Consider the following 25,095-nt stretch of genomic DNA (forward strand, 5'->3'; position numbering starts at 1 on the left):
GATAGTGAGAATAGCAGCACAACTGGAAGAATGTAATTGATGTCACTGAATTGTACATGTGGAAATTTTTGAAATGGTGTAACTTTGGCTATGTATATGTTCACCTAAAAAAAAGAAAAACGTCCTCCATGGTCGAGAAGGGAGAGTGTTGACATGTCATGGTATTGTTAACCAATGTCATAAAAGAATAGGTGTACTGACTGTCTAATGAGAAACTATTTGTTCTATAAACCTTCATCAAATTGCAATTAAAAAAAATGAAAAAAAAAATCAGACGATGCATTGTATTGAGCAAATCTGCTGCAAAAGACCTCTTTAAAGTATTAAAAAGCAGAGATGTCACTATAAGGACTAAGGTGCCCCTGATACAAACCATAGTGTTTTCAGTCACCTCATATGTATTCAAAAGTTGGACAATGAATAAGGAAAACTGGAGAAGAAATGATGCCTTTGAAATAAGGTGTTGGTGAAGAATATTGAATATACCATGAACTGCCAAAAAAAGCGAACAAATCTGTCTTGGAAGAAGTACAGCCAAATTGTTCGCTAGAAGAGAGGATGGCGAGACTTTGCCTCACATACATTGGACATGTTATCAGGAGGGATCAGTCCCTGGAAAAGGACATCATGCTTGGTAAAGTAGAGGGTTAGCAAAAAAGTTGAAAACCCTCAACAAGATGGATTGACAAGGTGGCTGCAACAATGGGCTCAAGCAATAACAATGACTAAGAGGATGGTGCAGGTCCAGGTAGTGTTTTGTGCTGTTGTACAGAGGGTCACTATGAGTCAAAACTGGCTCTGTGGCACCTAACAAGAGCCAGAAGAAGGAACAAATCAGTCTTAGAAGAAGTACAGCCAGAATAATCCTTAGAAATAAGGATGGCAACACTTCGTTTCACGTATTTTGGACATGTTGTCAGAAGAGACCAGTCCCTGGAGAATGACATCATGCTTAGTAAAGTAGAGGGTCAGCGAAAAAGAGGAAGATCCTGAAGAAAGTGGATTGACACAGTGGCTGCAAAAATAGGCTCAAACAAAGCAACAATTGTGGGGATGATACAGAACCTGCCAATATTTTGTTCTGTTGTACACAGGGTCGCTATGAGGTGGAACTGACTCGATAGCATGCAACAAGAACAATATTTTCTTTTTTTATTAATTCACTGACATTGTGCCTGTCCTTTAATTTTTTTAAAGAAGACAAGGATTCATTATTTGTCAAAGCATTTTTCCTATTTATTTATTAATGTATACATACATTAATCAAAACACATCTATATTCATGTTTTATGTGTGACGCTTATTGAAAAGAAAAAGAGTTAATGAAATAGATAATGTCTGGGAAACCGTGATGTAAAACTTCTGTCCCCACATCAACAATCTAGCTGCACCTTGTACTCCAAGATAATTAATTTCTTGTGGTCTGGGATCATCTGCTGCTTCTCAAGCCCAGCAAGATATGTAGAACAAGATGAACTTCCATGAAAACAAAGCAAACTTAAGTCTTACATAGAGGAATTAGACTTTTGAGTCTGCTCTAAGTTCACCCTTTCAGGTAGTTTTGCATTTGAGCAATAAAATGTGAGGCCAGAATTTGGATTCTGTTGTATTGATATTTCAGAGATTTACTCCCTTAGCCACTTTTGTAGGATCTGAAAGATTTTTTCTCGTGCTTGAATTAGCTCAGCTGAATCAGTATCCTGTGGCTCCAACATATCCTCACAGTGTGATTCACCTAAAAAGAGAAAAGGGAAATGTCAAAATATTTACATACCAAGTATCCAAAGACCAGACATGCTTAACCACTGGCTGCACATTAGAACCACCTGAAACACTGTTCAAACAAACTAATAGCTGAGCCCCATTCTGCAGAGGTTCTGATTAATTAATCGGGTGTGGGCTGGGTATCAGTAATTTTCAAAAGCTGGAAAAAAGATGACTAAAAAGTGCAGCCATAAATAAGAATGAGAATTAGTTTACTAATATATAAGGCTTTGGATCAAGTAAGTATGCTTCTTTGTATATAAGGATTGGGTAAACAAGATATTTATTAAAGTAAGCTACTGTTTGCTCCTTAGTAATCCTTCTGTGCTACAAACTAATGGACATTTTGGGGAATGACTAAGGTGGCAGATTTAGAGAATAATGTTTTTAGTTTCCTTTTTATTCAACCCAGGTGTGATATAACTTAAGTTCATCTGAGGAGGTTACAATATTTGAATCTCAGTGAGTCTTATTTTAGAAAGTTTTGCGGTGGTCTACTTGAGTCTCACTATGCTATCTCCAAGAGCTGATTGTTACAATTTTCAGAAACTCTGCAAGCTGGTTATTAAATTGTGAGCTTGAAATTGGCCTTGATTGGAGAATTTACACCACGGATATCAGCAGATACTATAAATCAGGGCTTTTTTTTTTTCCTTGTGGAGACTGGATTGATAAACATATAAGATCAAATGAATGAAATTTGATGGGGAATTAAATATTTGTCAACCCCTTAATTTTACAGATGAAGAACCTAAGCCCAAAAGAGTTTAAGGGACTTGTCAAGAATATTGCTTGTTGAGCTAAGAATTGAACCCAGTTCACCATAATGCCTGTCATACTCTGGGTTATGTAGCATATGCTGTGAAATGTAAGCTCAGGGTTTTACAAATAATCATTCATCCAAACCAAAAAACAAAACAAAATTAAACAAAACAATTGTGGTAGAGTCAATTCCGACTCATGTCGACCCTGTATGTTTCTAGTAGAACTGTGCTCCTTAGTACTTTCAGTAGCTGTCATCTTTTGAAATTCGATCACCAGGTCTTTCTTCCAAGGTCTGTCACCAACTTTTCAGTCAGTAGCAGAATGCTTAACCATTTGCACCATGAAGGGATCCAAGCATCCATTCACACTGTATTACTTTAGGGGCACCATGTATTTGCTGCTACCAAAAATAAAAATAAATAAATAAATAAAACATTGAGATAGCGTTGATTCAGATTCATAGCTACACTTCAGGACAGAGTAGAACTGCCCCAAAGGGTTTCCAAGGCTATAATCTTCAAAGAAACAGATGACAACATCTTTTCCCATGGAGAGACTGGTGAGTTTGAATGTTGACTTTAGGTTACCAGCCAAGCGCTTTACAATTGCACCACCAGGGCTCTTTATTTGCTGTTAAGAAGCTAAAATTATGTAATGACTACGGCACATCCAGACAATGGAGTACTATTCATCCATTAAAAAAGAATGAGAAAGACTTGAATGTACTGAAATGGAAAGATCTCCAGTGTGTACTGGCAAGAGAAACAAGCAAAGAGTAGGATAGTGTACATACTATGCTACCTTTTCTTTGCAAAGAGAGAAATAAGAATATACAAGATTGTATTTGCAAAAAAAAAGAAATACTGGAAAAATGAATGAGAAAGTAATAAAGATAGCTCTTTAAAAGGTTAAGAGGGAAGAAGAGTAGGAAGGGTAAGATTTCTCTGTGAGAAAGACCTTGACAACTGACAGATGGTAACAAACCACAGGGTTCCCTATAAACGTAAACAGTTTCACAGAATTTCAGCTTCAGCTGCGGTCACACATTGACTGTGATGAGACCAGGCACAAATAAGACCACCCTGTAATCATGACTAAACATAGACCCAAAAAGTATACTCTTCAGCCACAAGGAGTCCCTAGGTAGGACAAACCGTTAAGTGCTCGGCTACTAACTGAAAGGCTGGCAGTTCAAATCCACTCAGAGACACCTTGGAAGAAAGACCTCATGCCCTACTTCTAGAACATCATGTAAATTGAAAACCGTATGGAGCACAGCTGTACTCTGAAACACATGGGGTCTCCGTTAGAGTAGAAACTCATCATTATTATGCAACCACAAACATACTAAAATATCCTCTCCTGGCTAACATGAGTAACTACTGCTTTTCAACCATGACAACTCTAGCCCTACTTGGTTCCTCCCACTTCCTAAATAAAAACTATTAGGATTCATAATCACTGAAGTATCCTAACTTTCTTATAGCATTTAGTTTTGGCCAATGGCCAAATTTGAACATGCCACAGTGTAAAAGATAGTTTTGACACATATTGAAATCGTAAATATTGAAGAATACAAAATCAAATTAATACGAGAAAAAGCAGGTTAATATACCAGCTTCATTTTATTATTATGTAATATAACAAGTTATAAAACTATATTTTCAATGGGCACGAAACACTAATTGAATCCAAGACCAATTAGAAATGGGATAAGAAAGAGATGTGGAAATGGAGGTTAGGTGGAAAAGGAATATTTATCTACAAAATTTAATTCAGGGATTGAAATTATTCTCTAGTTAGAGATAACTCATCTTTTTTTCAGTCAATATGAAAAACCTGAAGATAAGACTTTGACTGCTTTGCCAGGTTCTCTTAACTTCATATTTACAATGGGGTGAGTCACGTTTTTCTTTAGCACGTAGTCTCTGAACACAGTGCCATGTACTAGGCACCATGGATTCAAAGATGAATAAGATTTGGTCCCAGCTATCAAGGAGTTTGCTTCATAGAGGGTGAGTACTAAACTTCTCCTTCTCTTTCTCAATTCTGTTTAGACATCTCTGACCCAGGAAAGCTCTCTGTGCAGTTATTTGCTGAATGTCTGTCTCCCGTGTATGACTAGCAGCTTACACCCCTGGTGTCCAGCACAGCATCTGACACAGGTAGACCTTCTATAAATATTTTTTAATGAATTAATTTGAGCACTCCTTCTTCCTTATTCCCATGAAAAAGAAGGCTTTGCAGTGGTTTTCTCAGGTCTTGAAGGTCTTTTTGAAAGCATAAGAACTTCTTGCTCCAAATAACTTGAGAGGCATTTGGCACAATGGTTAAGGTGCATGACCTTCAGTTTTGGTCCTACAACTCATTACACTGTGAATCTCAGGCCAGTTGACTTAACCTCTGTGTGAGTCCCTGAGTGGTGCAAACGGTTAACACATTCAGCTACCATTTGAAAGGTTGGTGGTTTGAGTCCACCGAAAGGCACGTCAGAAGAAAGACCTGACAATCTACTTCTGAAAAAATAAATTAGCCATGAAAAGTCTATGGAGCATAGTTGTACTCTGACACACATGGGGTCACCACCAGTCGAGGTTGACTTGATGGCAACTAGTTTACTGGTTTTGTGGTTAATTTCCTCATTTATAACAGGAGAAATATGATAGTAACTTGCCTTTATTGTTAAGAGGATTTAAGGAGATTGTACATGTAACAAGTGAAGCCAGAGTATTCAAAATGTAGCCACCATGAGCCACATGTGGCTATTGAGCACTTGAAATGTGGCTTGTCCAAACTGAGATGTGTTTTAAATATAATATATGCTGGATTTTGAATAATTAGTAAAAAATAACAAACAATGTAAAAATCATGTTAACTACCTTCTTATATTATTTACATATTGAAATGAGAATATTTTGAACATATCGAGTCATGTGAAATTTATTCTTAATTTCACTTGTGTGTGTGTGTACCAGAAAATTTGTTTACATGTGTAATTCAAATCTATAGCACACATTATGCTTTTATTGGCTAATACTGGAATGAATTGTGCCTAAGCACAAACAAAATCACATCGATTTATAAAAAAGTAGAATCATTGCAAAATTTAATGTTAAACGCACACTCAGAAGTAGAATATAAAAGATTGATGTTTGAGTAATAAAATAATTTTATGTGTAATAAATGTTGCATAGTGTTCTCGGTCCTCTATGGATGCCTATCCCAAGTCGTTTGAATCTTCTTGCTCAGAGTTACAATTCAGTGAGCAATTGCTATGTGTCAGGCTCTATGCTAATTATTTTACACTTACTATCTGATTGAATGATATAGCCCTATGAGTCAGAATCAACTCGACAGCAACCGTTTTTTTTTTTTTTTGATAGTTTATATATCTACCGCCTGTCTTTCAGTTTGTCATACTGTGGTGGCTTGCATGTTGCTATGATTCTGGAAGCAATGAGAACAATATATCAAATACCAGCAAACAATATATCAAATACCAGCAGGGTCATCCAAGTTGGACAGGTTTCAATGGAGCTTTCAGTCTAAGACTAGGAAGAAATGACTGGTGATCTACTTTTAAAAAGTAGGCAATGAAAACCCAATGGATCAAAACAGAATATACTTTGATATAGTGCTGGAAGATGAGCCTGCTAGGATGGAAGGCAAAAATGGGCTCAAGCTTGCCAGAGATCATGAGGATGGCATGCGACCAAGTAGCATTTTGTTCTGTTCTGCATGGGGTTGCCTTGAGTTAGAGTCTACTTGATGGCAACTAACAACAACATCGATGAACAGTATCTGATCCACCATGTTGGGAAAACGACAAGAATCTCTTCTAGGGAGAGACCAATAAGTTTGAACATACTCTAAAGCCTGATATTTCCTGGAAGCCCCACTGACCCTTTAAATAACTTACTTAAATCATATTTCTTCTTTTCTTGGTTAAGATGCTGAAAAAAAAAAAAAACCCCACCAAGTTCTTTGACATTTCAATTAAGTTCATTCCTAAACAAATTGTAATTTTCCATCAAGAGATGGTCTAATCCTTTACATCTATGCAGTGGTAAGACAAAATAAAGGACAAAGTATCAGTATTGTACCTACTGGGATCACACTAATGCTGTGTACACTTTGTAAAAACAAGAAGGGGCACAAGATTGTCTTGGCATGAATTTGTAGTCAGAGCCCAAACAGGCAAAGGTGTTATGGTCTTTGGATGAGACGTTATCTTTCCCCACCAAGAATTTATGTTAAGAACACATCTCTAGAATATACCATAGTTACAGTGCCTTCTTCCATTTTCATTACAAAATCAAAATGACCTGTTTTCCTTCTTGTAAGATAGGCTTTGGGGAACAAATTGATTTCTGTTGTCACATACACTATCACACACACACACACACACATACAATGAAAGTGAGATGACTTGGTGGGTTAAATTGAGAGGGAGTTAGTTATCTTTTGAATCAATCCAGGAGAAGATACAAAAAAGATTAAGGGGTAGGTAACAGGAATTTGAATGTGTCCTTAATATGGGTTGGGTATTTGGAAGAATGTATTTCCAACCCAGGAACTTTCTCAAATTCCTGCCAACAACACTATAAACCTATTGTGTCTTCCTTCATGCTTAACTTCTTTGCACCTGTTACAGCAGACCCACCTGTGAAGGCCAGTCCTCCACATGCCAGCTGGACCTTTTACCTTCCGCCTTCCCTAAATATTGGCATCCTCCACCAAGACAATCTCTTACTCCCCTCTCCAGCAACTGTTCTTTTTCTCTTCTACTCCTCACAGTTGAGGTGTCTATGCTTGTTGTTTCTGTTTCCTTACCTTCTCCATCTCAGTGTACTTTATCCTTAGTTATACTGAGTCGTCCAGAATAACACTCAATGACAGAGGCCCACATCATAAAATACAATGGCTGTTTTGTTATTCTTATATTACTTGAAATCTCAGGAACATTCCACCCAACTGACTCCCACCATCTTGAACTATTCTCTTCCCTGTTGACACCACACTCTTGTATTTCCAGCAAAATGTTTGCCCACTTCAGTCCCTTCTGTTGGACTTTTAATGTCGGAATAACTCAAGCCTCAGTCGTAGGCCCCTCTGTCTTCTTCCTTCATATGATTTTCCAAGGCTATCTCACTCGTCCACCACCTGTCGGTCACTTTGGCTTATCATGGTGGCTAGTGTGTTTCTATGATGTTGGAAGCTATGCCAGTTATGAGTTAAGTAAGTTCATATTTCATATCTGCAGGGAAGGGAACTTTAATGTTTAAAGAGTCAGTGGTGCTTCCAGGAAATGTTAGTTGTTCAAGTATATGCCTCCAATTTTTCCATCGATCAGATCTCTCTTCTATATCTAAACAAGTGATATATCCGATTCCCTACTCAGCTTTTCCACATTCAACAATCCAGTTGCTGTTGAGTCAATTCTGACTCATAGTGACCCTGTATTAAGTAAGTTAATTTGACCTAGTGTTATCCCAGCAGGGAAGAGTGGGTCAGATTGGCAGAATAGGGACTGAAAAAGAATTAAACAAAGTCAATAGAAGTGAAGGTTGAAGTACTAAAACAACTATACAATTATGGTTATCTTCCTGAGAAGTACAAACACAGATACTTCATTTAACTTGTTTCCATGCAACTAGAGCATAGTTTCTCAATATTTTTTTCACTATTGTCCCTTTAAGGAGTCTTGTTAGATATTTTTTCTACTCACTCTTCCCCATGCAATTTTAATAGCCCAGATACACTTTATATCTGTTTGTGTACTGTTTATATACTGTATTAGTGTACACCTATTTGTAAGTTTTACATAAAAAATAGAATTTTTCACCACCAAGAACCAATTATTGCCTTCTTGGTGATGGCACTTCCCCTGTTGAGAATATATGAACCAGAGTGATTCAAGATAACAATGCATAATCAACAAGTTAATAAGCACCTCAAAAATAACTGTAATATGACTGAGAGATGCAGATCATGTTTGTGCTATCTTTCCAGTTCTAGAGAGTTGACTCTGGTTAACTGGTCCAATACAGGGAGCAAATTATTTATAGTTATGGTAACCCATTGCTCCATATGGGCATAAGGGTCCAAATATTGCCGCCTTCATGGGTAAAAGGGTATTTTGTTCTGAACAAATTGCTCTATATTTGTTATTGTTAATAGTTGCCATCAAGTCAACTCTGACTCATGGCAGCATTATGTTTAGCAGAATGAAATATTACATGATCCTGCACCATTCTCACAATCATCAGCATGTATGTTTCCATTGTTGCGAGTATTGTGCCAATCCATCTAAACCAAGAGTTTCGTACATGCTCATTGTCCCTATACTTCACTAAACGTGATGTCCTCCTTCAGCAATTGATCTCTTCTGATGGTGTATCCAAAGCAGGCAAGTCAGATAGTGCTCTGGTATGAACCATACGGTTTTCATTGACTAATTTTTGGGAGTAGATCACTAGGCCTTTTTTCCTATCGTATCTTAATCTGATAGCTCTACTGGAATCCGTCCACCATGGGTGACTGCTAGTATTTGAACTACTGGTGGCATAGCTTCCAGGATCTTAGCATTGCAAGCCAGCACAGAATGACAAACTGACAATGGGTAGAGGGATTGCTCTATCAGGAATTATGCATTATTTTAAAAATTTTTTTTGACAGCCTGAGATATTATAAAAAAATAATTTAACAAAAGCTACCTTGATGATGTAATATAAAAACAATTTTGCAAAGGAAATAATTTCTGGGGATAAAACAGAAAGGTTTTGCTCAATTTAATCTTGATTATTATAAAACTATGGAGAAAATGTGAAATAGAATATTTTTAAACAAATACAGTTTATAAAAGAACCTATTACTCACCAATGATCAAACAGCTAAACATTTAGAAGTCAATCATAGTTATCATTTGAATCTCTCTCTGCATTCGATACACTTGCTACATTTCCACTGTTAAGAGAGCAGCTCCTCGTGGTCTTATTCTATTATTTAATAAAGCTTTTTAAATACGAAGAGCTGCATGTTTAGGAGTCTGATTTTTCAATGACCAAGTATTAAGTCTTCGAGAGGCTTTGAGCTGGAAACCACAGTGACAGCTTTTATAAATATTCCGTTACCACATGAAGTAGTCAGCTTTTATTTTGCAGTGAGGATACACATTTTATAGAGTACTAAAAACTGATTACTGAGATTATTGTGCAATGAATTTCAATAACTGCAACATGTAAATGGATCACATGGAAAGATGACATGTTGTAATTGAGGTTACTACTGTTGGTGCTGTTGGACACTCATTTATCCAGTTTTCAGATCCCTTAGACAGAATAACTTATTTTTAATGGGACATTACATTCACAAAAGAAATGGCCTCATCTCACTTGATTATCTGAAACCACATAAACTTATTATTAAAAAAAAAAAATCAAACCACCACCACCACCAACAACAACAAAAAACCCAGTAAGGACAACAGCAGAGAAATGGTTCATTTTATATACACTTTTCTTTTTTGTGCTGATCAGTATTTTTTAAATCAAAAAACCCATTGACATTGAGTTGATTCCAACTTATAGTGACCTTACTGTTGTTAGGTGTCACCGAGTCACCTCAGACTCATAGCAACCCTATGTACAACAGAAGGAAACACTGCCGGTCCTGTGCCATCCTCACAATTGTTGTTATGTTTAAGCTTATTGTTGCAGCCACTGTGTCAGTCCCTCTCGCTGAGGGTCTTCCTCTTTTTCACTGACTCTCTACTTTACCAAACCTGATGTCCTTCTCCAGGGACTAATCCGTCCTGATAACATGTCCAAAGTATGTGAGTCATAGTCTGGTATTCTTTCTCCTAAGGAGCATTCTGGTTGTACTTCTTCCAAGACAGATTTGTTCATTCTTTTAGCAGTGCGTGGTATATTCAATATTCTTTGCCAATACCGCAATTCAGAGGCACCAATTTTTATATAGTCTTCCTTATTCATCATCCAGATTTCGCATGAATATTAGGCGATTGAAAACATCATGGCTTGAGTCAGGGGCACCTTAGACTTCAAGGTGACATCTTAGCTTTTCAACACTTTAGAGAGGTCTTTTGTAGCAGATTTGCCCAATTCAATGCATCTTTTGATTTCCTGACTGCTGCTTCCTTGGGTGTTGATTGTGGATCCAAGTAAAATGAAATCCTTGACAACTTTAATCTTTTCTCCATTTATCATGATGTTGCTTATTGGCCCAGTTGTGAGGATTTTTGTAATCTTTATGTTGAGGTGGAATCCATACTGAAGGCTCTAGTCTTTGATCTTCATCAGTAAGTGCTTCAAGCCCCATTCACTTTCAGCAAGCAAGATTGTGTCATCAGCATAAAGCAGGTTGTTAATGAGTCTTCCTCTAATCTTGATGCCCCATTCTACTTCAGAGAGTCCACCTTCTCAGATTTTTTGCTCAATAAACAGATTGTATAGGTATAGTGAAAGGATACAACCCTGACACATAACTTTCCTGACTTTAAACCACACAGTATCCTCTTGTTCTATTTGAATGACTGCCTCTTGATCTATGTACAGGTTCCTCATGAACACAATTAAGTTTTACAAAATTCCCGGTCTTCTCAATGTTATCCATAATTTGTTGAATGCCTTTGCATAGTCAATCAAACACAGGTAAACATCTTTCTGCTATTCTCTGCTTTCATCCAAGATCCATGTGACATCAACAATTATATCGCTGGTTCCATGTCCTCTTCTGAAGCCGGCTTGAATTTCTGGCAGTTGTTTGTCAATATACTGCTGCAGTGGCTTTTGAATGATCTTCAGCAAAATTTTACTTGTGTGTGATATTAATGATATTGTTCAATAATTTCCATATTCAGTTGGATCTCCTTTCCTGTAGGATCTCTTCCGGTCAGTCTGCCAGGTAGCTTTCTCCCAAATTTCGTAGCATACATAAGTGAGGACTTCCAGTGCTGCATCCGTTTGTTGAAACATCTCAATTGGTATTCCATCAGTTCCTGGAGGCTTGCTTTTTGCCAATGCCTTCAGTGCAGCTTGGACTTCTTCCTTCAGTACCGTAAGTTCCTGATCATATTCTACATTCCTGCATGGTTGGAGGGCAAACAATTCATTTTGATTTAGTAACTCTGTGTATTCCTTCCATCTTCTTTTGATGATTCCTGCATGGTTTAATATTTTCCCCACAGAATCCTTCACTATTTTAACTCGAGGCTTGTTTTTTTTAACTCAGTTCTTTCAGCTTAAGAAATGCCAAACATGTTCTTCCCTTTTGGTTTTCTACATCCATCTCTTTGCACATGTCATTATAATACTTTCCTTTGTCTTCTGGAGTTGTCCTTTGAAATCTTCTGTCCAGCTCTTTTACTTCATCATTCGTTCCTTTTCCTTTAGCTACTCAATGTTCAAGAGCAAGTTTCAGAGTCTCTTCTGACATCTATTCTGTTTTTTTTTTTTTTTTTTTTTTTTTAATGACATCTAGCTTTCTTTATGTATGATGTCCTTGATGTCATTCCACAACTCGTCTGGTCTTCAGTCATTAGTGTTCATTGTGTCAAATGTGTTCTTGAGATGGTCTCTACATTCGGGCGGGACATACTCAAGACTGCACTTTGGCTCTTGTGGACTTGTTCTAATTTTCTTCAGTTTCAACTTGAAATTGAATACAAGCAATCGATGGTCTGTTCCATAGTTGGCCCCTGGCCTTGTTCTGATTGATGATATTGAACTTTTCCATCATCTCTTTCCACAGATGTAGTTGATTCGATTCTTGGGTATGCCATCTGGCGAGGTCCACGTGCAGGCTATTTATGTTAGCGGAAAAAAGTATTTGCAGCGAAGAATTTTCAGCCTTGTAAAATCCTATCATGTGATCTCAGGCATCATTTCTATTACCAAGACTATATTTTCCAACTGATCCTTCTTTGTTTCCAGCTTTCACCAGTAATAATCAATGCATCCTGATTGCACATTTGATCGATTTCAGATCGCAGATGTTGGTAAAAATTTTCAATTTCTTCATCTTCGGCCTTAGTGGTTGGTGCGTAAATTTGAATAGTAGTGCTATTAACTGGTCTTGCTGGTAGGCGAATGGATACTATCCTATCACTGACAGTGTTGTACTTCAGGATAGATCTTGAATTATTCTTTTTGAGGATGAATGCAACACCATTCCTCTTCAAGTTGTCATTCCTGGCATAATAGACCATATGACCATCTGTTCAAAATGGCCAATACCAGTCCATTTTGGCTCACTGATGCCTGGGATATCGATGTTTATGTGTTCCATTTCCTTTTTGATGATTTCTAGTTTTCCTAGATTCATACCTGGTACATTCCATGTTCTGATTGTTAAGGAATATTTGCAGCTCATTTTGACTCATGCCACATCAGCAAATGAAGATCCCAAAAGCTTGACTCTATTGACGTCATTAAGTTTGACTCGACTTTGAGGAGGCAGCTCTTCCCCAGCTTCCAACCTGGGTGGCTCATCTTCACACACTAAATCAGACAAATGTTCCACTCCTACTCATAAGGTTTTCACTGGCAAATTCTTTTCAGAAGTAGACCTCCAAGTCCTTCCTAGTCTGTCTTAATCTGGAAGCTCAGCTGAAAACTGTCCACCACCATGGGTGACCCTGTGGTATTTGAATACCAGTAGCATAGCTTGCAGCATCACAGCAACACACAAGCCACCACATTACAACAAACTGACAGATGCATGGGGGAGTAACCTTATACAGCAGAATAAAGCTTCCCCATGGGGTTTCCAAGGAAGAGCAGATTGATTCCACCTGCTGACCTTTGGGTTAGCAGTTGAGCTCTTAACCACTGTGCCACCAGGGCTCCACTTTTAAAGTTGTTCTATATTAGATGCTGGCATGATAATGAAATACTAATGAAAAATAAATGATCTACCTATCACCTACTTAGAAGTATTTTGTATTTCTTGTCAATTATATCAAAAACAATTTATTAATGTTGTTGTTTGTAGCTGCTGTCAAGTCAGCCTCCAACCCATGGCGATCCCATGCACAACAATAGTAAATGCTGTCTGGTCCTGTCCCATCCCCATGATTGGTTGCAGACTGGACTATTGCGATCCATAGTATGTTCTTTGACTGATTTCTGGAAATAGGTCACCATGTCATTATACCTAGTTCACCTTAGTCTGGAAGCTTTACTGAGACCAGTTTAGTGTCATAGACACAGAACAGCCTCCACTGACAGACGAGCGGTAGATGCACCTGAAGTGCATTGACTGGGAATCGAACCAGAGTCTCCTGCATGTAAGGCAAGAATTCAACCACTGGATCACCATTGTCACCTTAATTCATTAATACGTGTGAATATACTATGTTCATCATATTTCTGGGTCTTAACCATTCACTACTAAATTACCTCTAATGAAGACAGCTCGCAAATCCTTACTGATATCCTTTGTGATTCCCAGACGGTGCCAAGGATCATAGGAACCATTGGCAAAGATGATTTTGCTTCCCCTCACTTTGAGGCCATCATAGTACCTGTTGGTGGCCATAGCACCCCGAGTTATTGAATTGATATTGATATCAGGGCCAAAGACATCGGCACACTTCTTAACATAATACCTGAAAAAAAAAGGAGACAAAATTGTAGGTGCCAGAAAGCAGGCTTGAGAAATGTATGAAAGATATCTACAGAAAGAATGTGGTGGTTCTTGTTTGCTTTTTTAGTTGTTTTGTTTTCCTCTTGAGAATCTGAGTTACTTAAAATAGCTAATTTTTTTTTCAGTTTAAGAATCTTTGTATCTGTCCATCTAACTATCCATCCGTCTATCTATCTACCTACCTTTCTATCTATCTGTCTGAATCCCTTATGCACAGTGATTAAGAGCTCAGCTGCAACTAAAAGCATGGCTATTCTAATCCACCAGCCGCTCTTTGGAAACCCTATGGTGCAGTTCTACTCTGTCCGGTAGGGTTCCTATGAGGCAGAATTGACTCAAAGGCAATAGATTTGGTTTGGGTTTTATCTATGTACCTACTTACCTACCTATGTACCTACCTACCTACCTCTCCTATGACTTCCTCTAGAGGTCCTTCAGTAGTTAAGTGTGGGGGAATGTGGTCACCAAAATATTTATCTATTTGGACCCTTTGTCAACACAATATAGAGTCTCAATGAGGAGACTGTATACCTCACGGACTTATGTTTCCTGGATGCCACCTAGGGCTTCATAACAGGCAAAGTAGAAGAGTCTATTATTTGCCTTCCCATTGAACCCATAATTGTAACTAGAATAGTAACTACTGTGGAAAGGAGAAAGTTCAATGCATAGCCTGCCTGCCTGTTGAGGAAGAGAGCACAAAGACAGTAAGAGGGGGAGTTGGCCTTCAATTTAATCTTCCTCCTATGGAAAAAAAAAAAAAAAAAATCCCTGCAATTATGGTTTCTACTTACAAACAGAAGATAAGGCAGAGCCTTTACCTTAGAGGCAATCCAGAGAAAGAGTGGTTCCTTAAACTTGTGGTAAAAAAGTAGCCAAGTTCAGTGCAACATTGAAAAAACCATGGCCTGCCTGGAAAGGAAAACATCAATTAACTTAACCAGAAAAGATATTTTTCTTGATGACTAAATAAAAAGCTTAAAAAAAATTAAGCACTCTAATTTGCATACTTCTTGTGATCTTCAAAAAGGAATTTGATCTTATTATTATTAATGTTTTTTTTACTCTTGCCCAACATTACAACACCAAGAACTGATAACTGTGTGCAATGATCAGGAGATGTTGGTGAGGACTCACATGCTCCTGAAGTAAACTTTTCCCATTCCCTCCAGGGCCATCTCTATGAGCACCACAGAACTGTCCCACTATCTGTCCTTTATTTTCAGCCTCTGCTGGGAAAATGCTACACTGTCTCTGCATCCCCCTCTAGTTATCTTCTCCTAAGGATCACCCAGGCCCTTCTCCATGAAGCTTCTGGAAAGAGGGATGAAAGCTTGATGCCTTTGTCACTCACCATCTCTGCATCATCACTCACAGCATGACTGCAACTTCTCTCCCAGGTCACCAATATTGGTAAGGTGAGTAAATCAAAGCATCAAATTGTGGATAATAACTTAGAAGTTTGGTTCACTGAAATTTTAGCAGCTATATCAAGGATTCACATATCTTTGAGCAATTTAGTTAACAACTTTAAGAACTATTCATACTAAAAATATATTGAAATTGTAGTTATGTTGGATTTCCAACAGGCTAGTGGAAGAGAGAAAGTTCCTAAGTGGTACAAATGGTTTGTGCTCGATTTGAACCCACCCAGCAGATCCACAGAAGGGAGGACTGGAAATCTCTTCCACAAAGATTAGAGCCATGAAAACCTTATATTGAAGTTCTTCTCTGTAACATATGGGATTTCCACGAGTCAAAATTGACTCATCATCAACAGTTTAGGTCATTCTAGAGTGCAACCAGGTTTGAGAACTTCTCTATATAGAATTTTAAGTGGGGTGAGGTATTTTCTTGGCAACAGTGCCACTTAAAGGTACTAAGAGATCCCTTTCTTTATTCTGATTTTTGCAATCCTGAGCAACTGGTATTTCTGCCTCTCTTACTAAAATGATTTCATCTGTGTATGTCCATCTCCTGGACTCATTCATTCTCTCTTCTCATCCTTGAGTAAAAGCCTTAGATCTGTTTTTTCGTAATTCCTCACGAAGGTTAATGAGCCTCACAACTTGCAGAGCATTTAATGCATGTTGTTGTGCTCATATTTCTCAACCCCCAAAGGAAAATTTCTATTTTTGCCAGATAACACTTTACCTATAAAGTAATTATTCATTTCCACAGAAGCAGCAGAGAACCCACTCCTAGATTCATTGTAATTTGCAGACAAACAAAAGCCATCTTTGTTCTTGAGCATTGTGCTGATAACATTTGCAAATCTATGATATGGTGAACCCATTGAAGTGTTAGTCATCTTCTCACAAAATTCATCAATTCTCATCTCACGCGTAAGTCCCTACAAAAAAAAAAAAAAGATTCCAATTATGTTTAAAAGAATATGCATTTGATGGCTTTTAGCTCAAAATGGAATTCAGCTCCAAAAATTATTTTAAATGCTTTAAATGATTCTTTTTAATTCAAATAAGGTGCAAATGTTCTTTGGTGACTTTGGTATGGATATCAACTCTGAAAATATCAACTCAACCTGAGTAGGTTGCAGAGTCTATTAGAAGTGAGTCACATCCATTTTTAAGACACATAGCTAATAAAATCATTTGCTTTAACAATGGCTTTTGGTACTCAGGTCGGTATTTTTTGTAAGAGTTTACAAATAAAGAAGCTTTGATTGAACATGTGATATCTTGCCAGAGCAGTGCTAAAAACTTTGGAAGGTGTAAAAGATGAGAACCAACACTTTGGAAGAATCTAGTCAAAGAAAACAAAATACATAAAATATGAAAACAGTAATGAGTTACTCTGGAGACTCTGATAGAGGTCAAGGACTAGAATCATGAGTAAAGGCTTCCTGAGGATGTAGGAATTGAGGTGGACCAGGAAGATTGTGTAAGATTTAAATAAATAGAGATAAATAGAGTACAATTGTATGTTTTCACTAATATGAAGTATCTGGAATAGACAAATGTATAGAAAATAGAGTTTAATAGTGATTACCAGGAAAAGAGAGACAAAGAAAGGGGGGATTCATTGTTTAGGTAAAACAGAGTTCTTGTTTATGGGGATGAAAAATTTGGCATTGGTCATCGGTGATGGCTGCACAACAGGATTTATGTAATTGGTTTTAATGAACTGTACATGTGGCAAATGTTGAATTGGTAAATGTTATGTTCTTTACATTTTTACAACAATAAAAATTAAAAAAAGTAAAACAGAAGAGGCCATTTTAGGCAAGGGGACCAACAAGTCTGAAGAAGTGCTAGCAGGGATGTGTAATGTCTAAGTCGATGATTGAACAAGCCTGGATCTTGTGACCTTGAGTTAGTTACTTACCTGTCAGCCTCAATTTGCTCATGTGTTCAAAGGGTACAATAAAAATAAGATAATCAGAAAAACTCAACGTTGCTGTGAGGATTAAATGAAAGTAGCCCTTAGTATCGTGCCTACATCAAAGGTCATTCAATAAAAAGCAGCATTGTTATCATATTAAATATTATATATCTTCTTCTTACATTTTCTTTGCTTGTTATAAGTATACAGGTAACAAAACATTTGTCATTACTACAATCTTCACATGTACACTTCAGTGACGTTAATTATGATCATCATGTTGTTCAACCATCACCATATTATTATTCTTATTTAGTCAAGAGAGGTATTTAACAAGGAAAAAAAAGTGGAAATAAGTATTGACCGTAGAATGTTTTTAAAAATGAAACTCTCTAACTTAGAATAGATGGAATAATAAGGGATCTTCCAAAGTTTTGAATATGTTGGTAATTTACTGAAAAAGATACTCAAAAAAGATTAGCCCAAGTAGAGGGGCGGTGGTTTATATATGGGAAGTTGAGAGATGTCCTAACTTTCTGTTACTGCAAAATCATTGACTTCACAACATCCTTTCATGTAGGAAGGAATATCTATCTGAAATGCCATAGTCTACCAGTAAAGAGATTTGGGCAGAAATGTGTAACGTTTCTCATGTCACTTGTTAAACACATAAAATTCCATTCTCGGTTATTCTTAGAAAGAAAAATGTTTTGTTAATAATATACTAACTATGAACCTGTGAGTATCACTTCTGCACACCCATTGTAGCAAGGATATTATATTATTATGACAGGCTGGTATATTTATTTCAGCAGTTTTGAGAGAGGGTTTGCTTTGTTTTGGTTTGGCTTGAGGAAAAAGAAAGGAAAGGACCTGACAGTAGCATACTCCCACTTAACAGACCATACAGTTCTAATTAGGTACCAGTGTAAGAACTGCTCAGTTAAACAGTATATCAGGACTTTGTGGGGTTGGCAGAAGCTGACAACTGAAGCTCAGCTTCCCTAAGTTCGGAAAAATTCAGTAGCTATTCCTCACATTAACTGCAGACTTAACTTCAGACTATGGCTTGACAACTCTACTTTGAACAGCAACTGCAGAAAAATACAGTTAGATCCTGTGAAGGCTGGGAAAGGCTCTGTATTACTTTCATGCTTAATAATTCTCTCTACACTCATCATTTTGATTTATTCAGCAGGAAAGCACCCCAGTCAACAACTATTATCTCCAGGGGAAAGAGTCTCAGAAATTACAAAGAGCCCCAAATCAATTTCCTATACTTTTGTATAAGAAAAAAAAAAAAGTGCCCGGGACAGGGGAATATACTTCAAGTTCCTGCCCAGTTAAATCAATGTAATATTTTAACTGAAGCCATTCTGGCAAGACAAACACAGATACGCCCACACACACACAGAGTCCTCAACTTTTTCTGTCTCATCTGAATGCTTAATTTTACATTTTATTGATTATCACTATCAGAGGAATAAAGGCCTTGAGTATAAAAGTTTTTAAAGGACAATAAAAATTAATATTTCATATTTGCTAACTTTCAAAACTATAAAAGTTTTACTATAGATGAAGATCAAATCCATTGGTGGAATTTATTTTTTGAATTATACTTTTTGAATTGTCTGTGGATTTAGGAATCCCTAGTGCCACATTTGGTGTCCCTGGGTGATGCAAATCGTTAACATGCTTGGTTGCTAACCAAATGGTTAGAGGTTCAAGTCCACCCAGAGGTGCCTCAGAAGAAAGGCCTAGCAATCTGCTTTCCAAAATCATCTATTGAAACCCTTTGGAGCACAGTTCTACTGTAATACACATGGAGTGGCCATGGGTCAGACTGACTTGATGGCAATTAGTTGGTTGAATGCTACATTTGCACAGAAAATCTGCAGGTGACTACTAATACAGGAACGGTTGCTAGAGAAACTGAATGTAATGAAAGAAAATGCAATTATACTTTATTAACTCATTTTTTTCAAGTGGTATAGGACTTTCCTGTTTTGGGATTATGTTGAAGGGTAAAGACGGACATGAATAATTGGTATAGGAGATAGAGTTTTAAATTCCACTTAAATTTCATAAGAATCACCTGAGGAACTGACTCATGGTTCCCACTCTAGAGGCTTGGAGGTGAGGTCAAGGAATCTGCATTGTTAACATACACTTCAGGTAATTATGCTGCACATCTTAAGAAATTTTGGTAGAGCCAAGACCTGCTTGACACTGATTTTAAAATTAAAAACTACTCCTCACCATGTGGCCTATATAGTGGCAATTCAGGGGATTTGGTTTCAGTTGCTATAGCTGGAGCTCTGTTATAACATGGCATAGATTTGCAATGTTTTCTTGAGCAAGGGAAAAAGACTTCAAAAACTCATAATTTGCTGAGCGTCGCCGGTGTACATGGCCTCACATTAACAGGAAAATAACACAATTTCATTTCTACCAGGCTTTTCAAAGGGAAAATATCAAACTTCATACTAAAGTTGTATATCAGTTCAGGAAAAAGAAAATCACAGGAATTTCAAACTGCTTACCTCCTCTTATGACCCAAAAAAACCAAAACTCACTGCCATTGAGTTGATTTTATTCAAAACACCAGTTACAAAGTAAGCAAATCTCCTAGTCCTTTTAGTAAGAAGATGGGCACAAAATTAATTCATACAGATTAAATAGCATGGAAATGTCTGTAGTCTGTAGAATTTGTTTAATTCTGGTGAAATGTGTGCCTTGCATTCTCTTAAAGAGATAAAAAATATGCATATAGACCCTACTTAATTATTCAGAGTAATAAAACTTATGCATAATATTCAAATTAAATAAAACATATGCAAATCACACATAACATGTCAAGTCTTTCCTTCAAAGATCCTTTAGACACAATCAAGAATTGACTCCACAAAGTACTTCCAAAGAGGATAGGGAGGAAAGTGTATTCCCCATCTGCTCCGTTTAACTAAAATATCCCAGTACAGTTCGGTATGAGGATGGAAAGTAGTTGCGGACGTTTCTGTTATTTCAGACCCTTAGAAATGGTGTTTGGGGAGAGAAGACATTCAGAGTTTCTGCTCCCCAGCCTGATCTTGTTATTTCCAGTATGTGCTGTCAACAGTTAGGGGAAGCTCTTTTCTAAGAATGACTCCAGCTTTCAGAAGATTCTGAATCCAACACTGGTCTTAGGTTTCTTGAAGTAGTCATTAACACAGGAACCTCAAATTAATTAAAAGTCAGTCATATTAACAAAATCTATTCCCCCTTTCTTGGAAAGATGATTTTCAATTAAGTCTTTAAAAATTAATTTTGCAAGTACTTCCTTTGCTACGCACTCCACATTTATTATTTTATTGAATGTCTGTTATGGATTGAATGATGTCCCCCCAAAATTCATGTTGAAGTCCTAACCATTGGTACCTGTGATGTGATCTTGTTTAAAAATAGGGTATTTGAAGATGTTACCAATTTACTTGTGTTCAGAGTGGAGTGGGGGAATTCTAATCCAATATGAATGGAGTCCTATAAAAGAGAAGACACAGAGAAAGACACTTGAAGACAAATATGCTGTGATGGAGCTATTATGCAGCTACAAGTCAAGGAACACCAAAGCTACCAGAAGCTGAGAGAAACAAGAAAGAATCTCTCCTGGAGCCTTCGGTTAGAACATGGCCCTGCTGAAACCCTAACTTAGGAGTTCTAGCCAATAGAACTGTGAGAAACTAAGTTTCTGTTGTCTAAACCCACCCTCTTTGTAGTACTTTCTTCCAGCAGCATTAAGAAACTACTACTACAGACTACCGGCAACATGATGCTCTAGGCACAAGCACCACGCTGTCCCTCCATAGCACAGATCCGAAAAACTAAGCCAAACAGAGAAAACAGCAATCCTAAAACTATAAAACATCAAATGAAGAGACAAAGGACTCAGTCAAGCACCAAAAGGAGACAGAAAACTGACAGAGAATGGAGAGTGAGGACAGGTTCATGCAGAGAGCTCCTATCAGCTAATGTAGCGTGGATCTTCCTTCTTGGACTCCTATTACAGACCAGCAAATAGGGGGTACAAGAAAGCAGCTTCATGGGGCTTCTAGCAGGAGACAGAACAATCAGTAAACAGCGATATACGCTTTCCCACCTCCCAACCTTCTTCACTCCCACTCAGCCTCTTCTGCTCCCCAGGACCACAGTCTCTCCTCCAGGAAGCACTGGCTGCTTGGATTCTACCTGCCAGCACTGGCCTACTCCCTGAGTGCCATTTGTTGGCTGCTGGTGTTGCTTTATTCCACTTCTTTTGATTTCTTCCTTACCTCTCACTACCTCCCCCTCCTTTCACTCAAATACCTGGTTCCATGTGCCATCTTGGATTCTTCCTAAGGGGCTGCGGAGCTCTGTTCGACTGTGGAACTGCTTCCCAGGCTGAGCTGTCATGCTGGTGGGATCCTGGGGTTTTTGTTTTGAATTGTTTGTTTGTTTTGATTGCCTTTTCTCTAGTTGGGGGCCCGTTCTGGCCAGGTAGTGCTATGCAGCTTGGGACCTCCATCCTCAGCTTGCCCAGACTTGCAGAGAGATCCCTGAGAGCATTTCTTTTTTCATGGCTTTTTTTCTGTTTTTTGAGGGGCTTTTCCTGTTCTTTTTTTTTTTTAAATTTGTTTTGTTTTCTTTTCCCTCTTTTTTCCCTTTTTGTCTTTCTTTGTTACTCAGTTTCTCTTCTCTCTATACTTTCCTTCTCTTCCCGTCCCCTGAATACCTGGGGCAGAATACCTCACGCATAATACCGAGGCTGTACTGCAACACCTGGGAACAACTTCCCCACACCTCATAGCCACACCGGTGGGATCCCTGGGAGCTTTGCTGTTCTTTTTTCTTTCTAATTTTTATTTATTCATTCTTTTCCTTTTTTTTTCTTCTTCTTCTCCCTTTTGTTTTTCTCCATTTCATAGTCTCTCATCTCTCCACTCCAACGGCAAGCTCCCCAGCACTCATTTTTGTTTGTTTGTATGTTTTTGGCTCCTGTTCCTCTCTCATCTCTCCAATATCCATCTTAGCTTCACACATCACAATCTCCACCCTTCATCCTGCCTACCTCCACAGTGCGCTTAACATCAAACCACCAAGCGGCACAGGCATGACCTACTGGAACGTACCCTGCACTGGTTACCTACCTGCCCTAGTGGCTGTAGTAAGTGCCACAAACAACCCATCCCAACAACTCCTCTTCAGCTAGACCTGCCCTGAAGTACCATATCTGAGAGACTGATCCTCCCAATTAGAGAAGGAGGCGAAAATTATCGTGCCCATGGATGCACAAACAACAAAGAACACACAGCCCACCTGTTCAGATATAGCCAAATTAAATTAAAAAAAAAAAAACTAGAAAAAACAAATCTACAATCAATAAATGAGAAAAATAACTACTGAATGCCCCAAAGACAGCAGACAATATCAAAACTTTTAGAAAAGCAGGACAGGATGATTCCAGTAGGTGTCCAAAATAAATCACCAGGTGACATTAAAGTGGAAGAAAGGCACTAGAACTACCTGATGGGAATTCAAATCTCTAATACTCAGAATTATCCAAGAGTTGAAGCAAAAACCAGACAAAAATGAGGAAAAAATAGACAAATTCACAGAAAACGCAGACAAATTATGCAAAATATAGACAAAAAATGGAATAATTCAGGAAAATAATGCAGGAACAAAATGCCAAAATAAGATCACAACTAGAAATTATACAAAAACAACAATTAGAAATCCAAAACATAAACAACAAGATTTCAGAAATGCACAGTGTCACAGAAGGGCAGAGAGGCAGATTTAAAACAGTGGAAGATAGGATCAGTGGAACTGAAGACAAAAACTTGGATACAACTATGCTTGAGGAAAACTCAGAAAAAAGAACAAAGAAAAATGAAGAGACACTGAGAATTATGTGGGATACAATCAAACAAAAATGTGCGAGTGATTGGAGTTCCAGAACAGGGGGAGAAAACAGAAAACACAGAGAGGATCATTAAAGAACTGCTGACAGAAAACTTCCCCAATATCATGAATGATGAAAAGCTGGCCATCTAAGAAGCTCAACGGACCTCATACAGGATAGACCCCAAAAGAAAATCACCAACGCATATCAGAATCACACTTGCCCAAACCAAAGACAAACAAAGAATCCTGAGAGCAGCTCATGAAAAATAAGAAGTCATATACAAAGGAAAAACAATTAGACTAGGCTCAGATTATTTGGCAGAAACCATGCAGGCAAGAAGGCAATGGGATGGCATATATAAAACCTTGAATGAAAAAAATTGCCAGCCAAGAATAATATATCCTGCAAGACACTAGTTCAAATATGATGGTGAAATTAGGACATTTCCAGATGAACAGAAATTACGGGAATATGTAAAAACCAAGCCAAAATTGCAAGAATTATTAAAGGGAGTCATTCGATCTGAGAACAAACAACTTCAGCTCACAGGCTGAATCTAGGACACAGGATCGTACCAGCCAGATACCAATCTAGGAAATAAACTCTCAAGGACTATCCAAAAGCAAAAGAAGTACAACAGGGAATCAGAGCAGTTAATCTGTAAATGACAACAACATCAGAACAATAAATTAGGGAGTATAAGGTGTAGTTATAGAACCTTTTAATGGAGAGGAAGGCAAGGCAATACCAAGTAATAATAGAGTGCTTCAAACTTAGAAAGATAAAGGTAAATTTCAAGGTAAACACAAAGAAAGTTAACAAACATACTAATAAAAATAAAGAGGAAAACCATAAAGTCTCAGTAAAAACGAAAACAAAATAAATGAAAAAAAATCCACAAACAAAAGAAATTCAGCATAGGAGAGGAAGAAGATCAAAGAAAACGTCAGCACCACAAAAAAAAAAAAAAGGCAATACAAAATGATTGCAATATACTCATATCTATCAATAATTACACCAAATATAAATGGACTCAGTGCACCATAAAGAGACGGAGAGTGGCAGAATGGATAAAAGAAAACAGCATCCATCAATATGCTGTCTACAAGAGACACATGTTAGAAATAAGGACGTGAATTTATTAAAAATCAAAGGCGGTAAAAAATATATCAAGGTAACAACTTGTACAAAAGAGCAGAAGTGGCAATACTAACATCAGATAAAATAGAATTTAAAACAAAATCCACCATAAAAGACAAAGGACACTATATAATGATTTAGGGGATGATCCATCATGAAGACAGAACCATAATAAACATCTATGCACCCAATGACAGGGCTCCAAAATACATAAAAGAAATGATAACAACACAGAAAAGAGAAATTGACAGTTCCACAATAATAGTAGGAGACTTCAACACACCATTCTCAGTAAAAGACAGAACAGCTAAAAAGAAACTCAGCAAAGATACGGAAGACCTAAAGAGCACTATCAGCCATCTTGACCTCATAGACATATATAGAACACTCCATCCAACAGCTGCAAAGTACACATTCTTTTCCAATGCACATAGAACGTTCTCCAGAATAGACCACATCTTAGGCCAAACAGAAATCCTCAACAAGATCCAAAA

At 37.6% G+C, this 25,095-nt stretch overlaps 1 protein-coding gene across 1 annotated transcript in view; it reads right to left on the reverse strand.

Moving 5' to 3' along the window:
- Nucleotides 1–1,625: 1,625 nt before the first annotated feature.
- Nucleotides 1,626–25,095, reverse strand: part of LOC101346824 (putative serine protease K12H4.7) — a 76,253-nt gene continuing 52,783 nt past the window's right edge. The window contains exons 6-9 of the mRNA XM_012555544.2: nucleotides 16,351–16,549; nucleotides 15,018–15,108; nucleotides 13,950–14,158; nucleotides 1,626–1,735 (exon numbers count right to left, since the gene is read on the reverse strand). Of these exons, the coding sequence (XP_012410998.2) occupies nucleotides 1,626–1,735; nucleotides 13,950–14,158; nucleotides 15,018–15,108; nucleotides 16,351–16,549 (609 nt within the window). The remainder of the gene's footprint in view (nucleotides 1,736–13,949; nucleotides 14,159–15,017; nucleotides 15,109–16,350; nucleotides 16,550–25,095) is intronic.

This window comes from Trichechus manatus, unplaced genomic scaffold (assembly GCF_000243295.1).
Source record: "Trichechus manatus latirostris isolate Lorelei unplaced genomic scaffold, TriManLat1.0 scaffold00041, whole genome shotgun sequence".
Classification (NCBI taxonomy): domain Eukaryota; kingdom Metazoa; phylum Chordata; class Mammalia; order Sirenia; family Trichechidae; genus Trichechus; species Trichechus manatus.